Below are 8,684 nucleotides of genomic sequence, written 5' to 3' on the forward strand. Positions count from 1 at the left end.
CCCCCCCCCGCCCCGCCTTCTGTCAAATACTGGAGAAGATCTGTCCATGTTTTTCCATTTTTTTTCCATGATGGGGGATTTGAAGTTCATTCAAGGGTCTCTGAGCAATGGACATACTTCATTCAGGAACGGGGATTCTGGCCACACATCAAGTTAATTCATGACAAAGTTAAATCCATATTCTAACCTGCAGGTCACATGAAGTTAGGATTAAAAGTACTTTCCCAGAGTTTTTCTGTATCTTTTATGGGTATTTGGGGTGTAGGCTGAAGTCTAAGCCCGTCCTGGAGCCTTTGTACTTGAAGAGATTTACCTTTTGTTTTGCTTTTAAAATGTCAGGCCCCATCTCTGCCTATGAACTTCGGCAATGAGTTTAATATAACTCCATTATAGTCAACTCTGGCATAGCTAAGAACAGATTCTGATTCTAAATTGGCATAGAATACAAGAACACTGACAGAAGATCAATGTAGAAGAAAGCACCCTCTTCCTGTAATTTAAAAAAAAAAATCCATTTTGTATATGTTCTTTTTTCTTTCACACTTTTCCCAGTGAGACCTCATGGAGGACTTTGGTGGAGGGGAAAAGGTGCAGTTATTGATTGGGCTTGGTGTAAGGCACATTTTGAACTGCTTTGCTCAGTTCTTTGCATGTATGGGACAGTAACCTGAAAGTCATACTGAGAAATGACACTAGCAACATTAGGTGTCTGCTGTGATTTTTTTTTCACCTATATTTAAATTCTTTCTATGCACACTTTAGTTTTGAGCCCTTTTTTTAGATCTGTTGTTCTGGTATTGTGGATCCTGACATCCTTCATTGTCGTGGTCGAGATGGACAAACGACAAGTATGCATTCTTATAGTACAAGCAAAGAAGGTTTTTTTATTACTACAAGCCAGCAAATTTATACCCATTATACTTGTTACCTTGTACATATGTCTGTCCCTTATTGGTCAAAAAGTTGTCAGAAGTTGTATTTCTCACCCCTCATTGGGTGACTTTTTCAGGTTCCTTATCACAGCTGCAAACGGTCAAGACATTCCTTAAACTTAGTTTCCCAGGCATGCTTCTCATCCTTTCTTGTTCTCTCACGGGAACACTGTAATCTTGCCAGGGCCAATATCCTCCCCAGGCCCCGAGGTCCAGCCGAGGTCCTCCACAATTCCCCCTTTTTGTTTTTGCACCAAATATGCCATGTGAATTGTCCGCTGCAGGGCCCTTTGCAGCAAGGACAGCACACATGGGAGGATGCTCAATGCAATGATAATAATTGCCAATATTAATAATCCTGTTTTCAATACTCCCTTTAACCACCCTCCAATCGCCCATTGAGGGAACAAGCCCTCCAACCCAAAAAACCCAACATCTTCTGTCAGCTTCTGCACCTCCTTTCGCAGCTGTTGGATACTCTGGGACACTGACACCGAATGATCGTACTGTTAAGGTTTTCACAACTGTCGCCATGGGCCAACAATAGAAAATCAATAGCTGCTCTGTTTTATAGCATAGCATGGCATATAGAATCTATATCTAGCAATAATCCAGAAAGAGCTTGTGATGTAGCATTGCTTTGCGTGCTTAGCCAGCATCCCTCTTGGCCTGTAGCATTTGCAAGCATTACCCATATGTTCATCTTGGGCTGCGATGATACCCATATTGCAACCACTACTCTGAGGAGACTGCAGCAGGCGATGACACTTCTAAGTAGGGTTTTACCAGTCGTGCCGGCCCCCATCGCGGTCCAGTATCTGTGCAGACACAAGCATAATCTCGACCCCAGGTTAATAAGTCACAAGGTGCAGACCATTGACCCATCTGCAGGTCCCATATCTGAACCTTAACCCTGGGGGTCACACCAGATATACTTGTCAATGACCCAAAATGACGCAGCATTGGTGGTTGTTGAACATCATCAGTGACCTACAAAAAATTTAATACATACGTCGCCTTGTTAAGTTGAGCCTCCGGGCCCTCACCCATCATTCCCCCTTTTTGTTTTTGAAGCATATGCTTTAGAGTTCCATGGGCGCGCTCTACAATGCCTTGTCCTGTGGGAGAATGCGGGATACCGGTGACATGGGTAATTTCCCAAAGCTGCAAAAAGGTAGTCACCTTGGTAGAAAGATAAGCTGGACCGTTGTCAGTCTTAATCTGCTGAGGTACACCAGCCACAGAAAATGCTCGTTGCCAGTGTCGAATAACATCCCTGGCAGCTTCACCTGTATGAGCGGTGGCAATAACAACAGAAGAAAAAGTATCAATAGACACATGCACATATTTCAACCGCCCAAACTCAGGAATATGTGTCACGTCAGTCTGCCAGATTTGCAAGGCTCGAAGGCCTCTAGGGTTGGTTCCATAATAATGAGGTACATGGTGGCCCTGACAGTCAGGGCATGCGGCGACGATGGCACGAGCCTCAGAGTTCGACAATCGAAATTGCCGCTTTAAGGCCCAATGTCCTTGGTGAAAAAAACAATGAGCTTCGATTGCTTGTTGTCTCATATTTGGTACTGGACCTATTGCCACCCCCGATATGAGAGCATCTGCACGAGCATTCCCTTCCACAATAAAACCAGGCAAGCTTGTGTGGCTTTTAATATGCATGACATAATATGGGGAGCACTGTTCCTGAATCTCCATCCATAACAGCTTCAACACACCAAATAACTTTTCATTTCCCACCTGACCAAGCACAGCCTTATCCAATCTTTGAACCAAACCCACCACATAAGCTGAATCGGTGACAACATTTACAGGATCTGGAAAATGTTGAAACACCATCACCATTGCTCCAAGTTGTACAACTTGAGGGGAGCCTTCTTGCTGTTCTATCTTCTGTTGCCGTTGCTGGCCATCATGCCACACAATGGCTGCTTTTCCTGTTTTTCCTGAACCGTCAGTGAACACCGTGGGACCAATCACCGGCTCTGATTGACTTAGTTGCTTTTGTGTAAAGCGTATTTGACTTCCCATTTTAATTAACGGATGAGAGGGAAGATGATACCCAATTTGCCCAGTATAATTTGCCAAGGCTGCTTGCAATGCAGAGCTATTAGCGAGACACCATTCAAAATAATCAGTTTTAACAGGCACAGTGATACATTCCGGGTCCCTGGCTATCAATTCCATACATCGAACTTGGGTCTTCATGATAATTTGGGTTAAAAGCTCAAAAAGATCTGGGGCGGTTTTGTTTGGTCTGAATGGTAAGAAGGCCCATTCTAACACATGCAATGGATCTGGCCAATCAGAATTCCATTGTGTGATCATGGCAAAAGGTATCAATTTGTCTATTAATACAAAAACCTGAATTGAAACTGTCTGATCAATTCTCTACACACATCTATGCACAATTGCTTGCTCTACTTCTGTAATTACTTCCTTTGCCTCAGGGGTTAATGCCCGTGGTGCAGCAATATCTCTATCACCCTTCAATAAATCCAAAAGTGGCTGTAATTTCGATGATGGTAACCCTAAATAGGGTCGAACCCAATTGATTACTCCGGCCAATTTTTGTATATCATTTAAAGTTTTTATTTCCAATTGTAACTGAATGGGTTGTGGTGTGACCATCTGATTTAATATTTTCATACCCAAATACAGCCACGGCTGTTGACACTTTACCTTTTCAGGTGCAATAACTAGGCCTAATCACTGTAGTGAATCATGTGCTGTGACTTCCATTTCGCTTAACATCTGTTGAGATGGAGCAGCTAACAAAATGTCATCCATATAATGATAACAATAACATGTTGGGAATGCAGTACGAACTGGACTTAAGGCCTTTGCCACAAACCACTGACAAATGGTGAGAGAATTTTTCATTCCCTGAGGCAAAACTTTCCAATGATACCTTTTCGCCGGCTCACTGTTGTTCACTGAGGGTACAGTGAAAGCAAACTTCTCCATATCAGGTGTGGCTAAAGAGATGGTGAAAAAACAATCTATTAAGTCCATTATAATAATTTCTCATTGCATTGGAATCATAGCTGGAGAAGGTAACCCCGGCTGCAATGCCTCCATGGTTGCTATTACCTCATTAATCTTTCGTAAATCAGGTAATAGCCTCCATTTTCCAGATTTCTTTTTGATCACAAACACTGGTGTGTTCCATGGGCTATGAGAGGTCTCAATATGTCCTGCAGCCAATTGTTCTGCAACTGAAGATTTCAAGGCGAGGAGTTTTTCTTGATTGAGGGGCCACTGATCCACCCACACTGGTTTATCTGTTAACCAGGTCAGTGCCAGTGTCAGGCGCTCCATGCCCTGCAGCACAGTGGCCCCTATGAAAAATCCATGGTAAGACGCACCCCCCATTGATCCAACACATCTCGACCCCATAAATTAAGTGGCAAAGTGGTGACATATGGCCTCACAGTGGCTTTCTGTCCCTCTGGGTTGCTTATTAGCACAGGTTTTGCTGCAATAAAACTATTTGAAACTCCACCTACACCCAACACTCCTTCCGCATTTACAACCAATGGCCACGAGGAGGGCCAGTTACACTGCTCTATGATGGTCATATCAGCCCCAGAGTCCAGCAAACCTATCAATTTTATCTGTGATGGGGATGCATTTGCCATAGTGAGGGTACAGGTCATTTCTGGCCTGCTTTCCGTAATGCGTTGCGACCAAAATACCTGCGGCTTTCCAGCGGACCAAAAACCTTGAGTACCACGAATTACCTGTTCTGTCGCAGGCACACAGCTCATAAATGGTATGAGTTGAGCAATTCGTGTGCCTCCTTTTATAGTGACTGGAGGGGTTGCAGTAGATACCATTGCACATATTTGCCCGTGATAACCAGCATCAATAACTCCCACATGCACCATTAACCCTTGCAAAGTACTACTTGATCGTCCTATTAGTAAGGCACTTAATCCTTTACCAATCACTCCCCAGGCTTCCAGGGGCACTTTATGCACTCCTTGGGTAGATAAAGTTACTGTGTGGGCAGTGCATCCCTCCATCCCGGCTGCCTCTTGGATTTGTCCCCGTAACTTGTCACAAAGGCTTTTAGTGTCTGCGCTGGCTGTTGTACCAGAAAGGGGTTGCTGGAGTGGTAGGGCATTTGTGTCTGCATGCGCCCCTTCGCACTCTTTCTGCCGTTTCCTGACTGGAGGGGTTGACCGTTAGCATGAAATTTAGATTTACATTGCTTTGCAAAGTGTCCCAGCTTTCCGCACTTAAGACATGTAGCTGCTCCAACAGGCACCTGCCCAGCTCCTCCTTTTCTATTTTTAGCGGGACAGTTAGCCTTGACATGTCCAGCCTGCCCGCAGCAGTAACATTTCTGATCAGACATACGCATTGCAGACATAGCTGTAGCTAATGCAGACATTTTGTGTTCAACAGAGCCCACCTTCCCGCAAGCCGTAATCATAGCTTCTAGGGTTGGATCCCCAGGGAGCGTCTCAATCACCTTTTGACACTCTGTGTTAGCATTGTCACGGGCTAACTGTTTTACCAGCATTTCTCGTATATGTGCATCAAATACCTGCCGCTCTATAGCCCCCATCAATTTCTCTACAAATGACAGAAATGGCTCTTTAGCCCCCTGTTTAATCATGGTATATCTTGCCTTAGGCTCTGCCAGCTCTGCCGTTTGGAGCAAAGTTCTACACCAATAGTCTTTACTTGCTCCAATACAAGTGGATGCCATTGAGCCTGATGTTGAGGATTATTAAATTGACCAGTCCCAGTCAGAACATCAGCTCCATTACCATAACGTGGATCGGTTTGTGAAAGCTGCAAATTGTGTACTGCTTGCGCCTCTGCTCTCTGATTCTAGATACTACGAAAAACGGCACATTGCACAGGTTGGAAAATAATTTGAGCAATTTGAGCAATATCATGAGGTGTCATTTCTTCCATAGTTAATAGGAGTATTAATTGCATAACTGCGGGGGAGTTGGGACCATATTGGGCAGTTGCCTTTTGTAATCCTATATAACTTTCCACGAATATGGTCTATGTTCATCCATAATTCCTTGTCCTGGATCACTCCGTACCACTGGGAAAGCCATAGCCCCAGTCCCCCTTAAATTCATTTCACCGGAGTTGCCTGCTGTTACAGGAACGTTAATTTGCTCGGATAGGTCCCAATTTCCTTCTTGCAGAGCTCGAGCTTTCACCTGCTGCCAGAATTTCAGGGGGTTGTGGGGACTGACAGTAATTCGAGCCGGTGGAAGGACCCAGGGCTGTCCTCGGCAACGCGAGCCTCCCTGTAATTGTCCCTCCTTCGGTGTTCCCGCAGACCCCCCAGGTTCAGGATCCCCCATATCATTGTCCATGGGATCATCCCAACCCTCTGATGTTTCGGCTGGCAGAGGGGGGTACAGGCATGAGGTCCCCTGTTCCCCTCCCCGCGCCCGGGGGGGGCTATTCATCCCTTCTCGATCCTCTGAATCAGGGGGCAAGGGGGGGCGCACGGGTTAACCGGCGCCTCTGCCGTTTCAGCAGGGCATATGTCACTACCAGGAAGCAAGTCCTGGGGCCGCTTATATGTTCTATCTTTAATAGTCCGAGGATGTCCTGAGGGCTGCTCATCATCAGAGTCATCAACGAAAGGGTTCTTTTGTCGGCCCCGTGGCTTTGGCCGCCCTGCACACTCGCCAGAGGACTGGGCAACAGACCCCACGTCCTCTCTGGGACAGAGGACTGTCCTCCCCCCGCGATAGGGACGTCTGGCTCCTTCATCCTATCCCTTTGTTCTCTAATGTCTTTGACGGTTTCAAGGAGCAGGTACCACGTCATCAGGAGGCTGGCTGCCTCCTTAGATCCTCCAGACGCACTGTCAAACAGCTTGTCCCCGAGTCCTTGCCACACAGGCACACTAAAAGCAGTCACTGTATCTGCTTTATATCTGTGTTGCTTGCCCCATAAGAGCATTTTCCGCAACATCAACTCTTCTAATTTAAGTCCTCTCTTTTGCAATATTACTTTCCACATATTTACAATTCCGGCGTCCTCTTTACTGAGGGTCCCGCCCATGTTCCCGGCAGCTCACCTGTGTATCTCCAGGAGTCAAGTATCGGTCCAGGCTAGAAGGTCTTCCCGCTGCTCTCAAGCTATGCCGGGCTCCATCTCCACTGCTCTCCTCGCAGTCACAAGCATTATTTACAGCATCACGTCGGGGTCACCAACTGTCGTGGTCCAGACGGACAAACGACAAGTACGCATTCTTATAGTACAAGCAAAGAAGGTTTTTTTATTACTACAAGCCAGCAAATTTATACCCATTATACTTGTTACCTTGTACATATGTCTGTCCCTTATTGGTCAAAAAGTTGTCAGAAGTTGTTTTTCTCACCCCTCATTGGGTGACTTTTTCAGGTTCCTTATCACAACTGCAAATGGTCAACACATTCCTTAAACTTAGTTTCCCAGGCATGCTTCTCATCCTTTCTTGTTCTCTCACAGGAACACTGTAATCTTGTCCAGGTCAATATCCTCCCCAGGCCCCTCAGTCTAGCCGAGGTCCTCCACACTTCATGAACACACTGGATTTGTTAGAATGCTGACTGAAAGAAACCAATTCTTAAATTTTCCTGAGATTCATTAATGCAATCTTTCAGGTTCCTAATTCTTTTGATTACTTGTTGTATGATTTCAAAGTTTTTGGTAATTTAAACCTCTTGATCTTTTTAATGCTGAAATCTTACCTTGTGTCCATTTTGTTGTCTTCTTCTTAGACTGGAGAAATTGCTGTAGTGACGGATTTTTTCACAGTTCAAATTTACCCTAAACTACACAAGCAGGTTTTTAGTGGTGGTAGGTCATGGTGACTCTTTAGTCAAACAGCTCATAAGCTTCTCTTCCTTCTGGCTTCTCATCCTTGAGTATGAGAGATACACTGTTTTAATGCTCCTCACAGGGCAGTGCAACATGTAATTTCTAAGAGCACAGAAGAGCATTGAATATTTTTTGATAAGTAGCAATTTTTAAAATGTAGTTTACAGCCAAATGAACGATTAGTTCTTCAAGCAAGAAAGCTAAGACCATCATGAACACCATCTCAGGAGTGACAGATAGATATAGATAACTCTTCAAGACTTTTAAGGAAGGCTTTGTATCTATAAGGTCTAGATGTCTGTACAGTTTTGGCTGTGGAGCAAGATGTATGAAAGCTAGAGTTCAGATCTGCAAGATGCTAAATGCTCTGGTCTTAATCTAATAAAATACTCTGTGCATGACATCATTTGCCTTGAGATATAATCTCACCCCACATGTACTTCAAGCTGTCCAAAACAATATACTTCAATGAGTGTGGCTCTGAGCCTGAGCCAATAACCCTTGTTCAGGAGTATACCGCCTATGGTTAAAAGCTGCACTCACACAGCTACATATATTACAATTGGCTGCATGTAAGCAGAACTGCCCAGAGAGCAGGTAGAATGTTAGCCTGTGAGAGATCTGTTAGACACCCCCTCACTCACTTAAATTTAAGCATAACAGTAATTCCACTGAAGCAGCATACTGCAGTGAATGCATAATGTACCACCATGAATATAGGTTTTGAGTGTTTCACCGGAGTGGTCATAAAGAACACTGGACCCAATAGGGTCATTCTTCAGTGACTGTCTCATTTTGTTTGTGTGGGTTTTACTCTCTTCTTCCTTCGCTTTTGTAAATAAATCAGTCAGCCTTTTTGCAGAAAATGGTTATTCATCAAAAGGA

The 8,684-nt window shown here is 44.6% G+C and overlaps 3 protein-coding genes across 3 annotated transcripts; all 3 read right to left on the reverse strand.

The window, feature by feature from the left end:
- Nucleotides 1-1,467: 1,467 nt before the first annotated feature.
- On the reverse strand, nucleotides 1,468-3,155 carry LOC104827797 (endogenous retrovirus group K member 11 Pol protein-like). The gene is made up of 2 exons (XM_010561049.1): nucleotides 2,115-3,155; nucleotides 1,468-1,922 (listed from the first exon to the last, which is right to left on the reverse strand). The coding sequence occupies exons 1-2, from the start codon at nucleotides 3,153-3,155 to the stop codon at nucleotides 1,668-1,670; spliced, it is 1,296 nt and encodes a 431-aa protein (XP_010559351.1). The 3' UTR covers nucleotides 1,468-1,667.
- Nucleotides 3,156-3,338: 183 nt separating this feature from the next.
- On the reverse strand, nucleotides 3,339-4,501 carry LOC104827798 (putative HERV-K_Xq28 provirus ancestral Pol protein). Its single transcript, XM_010561050.1, is given in 1 exon segment — nucleotides 3,339-4,501. A coding segment is annotated over 1 exon segment (1,008 nt). The 5' UTR covers nucleotides 4,347-4,501.
- On the reverse strand, nucleotides 4,411-5,550 carry LOC104827799 (endogenous retrovirus group K member 9 Pol protein-like). The gene is made up of 2 exons (XM_010561052.1): nucleotides 4,481-5,550; nucleotides 4,411-4,425 (listed from the first exon to the last, which is right to left on the reverse strand). The coding sequence occupies exons 1-2, from the start codon at nucleotides 4,973-4,975 to the stop codon at nucleotides 4,411-4,413; spliced, it is 510 nt and encodes a 169-aa protein (XP_010559354.1). The 5' UTR covers nucleotides 4,976-5,550.
- Between the last annotated feature and the right edge of the window lie 3,134 nt (nucleotides 5,551-8,684).

This window comes from Haliaeetus leucocephalus, unplaced genomic scaffold (assembly GCF_000737465.1).
Source record: "Haliaeetus leucocephalus isolate CR32 unplaced genomic scaffold, Haliaeetus_leucocephalus-4.0 Scaffold140, whole genome shotgun sequence".
NCBI classification, from domain to species: Eukaryota; Metazoa; Chordata; class Aves; order Accipitriformes; family Accipitridae; genus Haliaeetus; species Haliaeetus leucocephalus.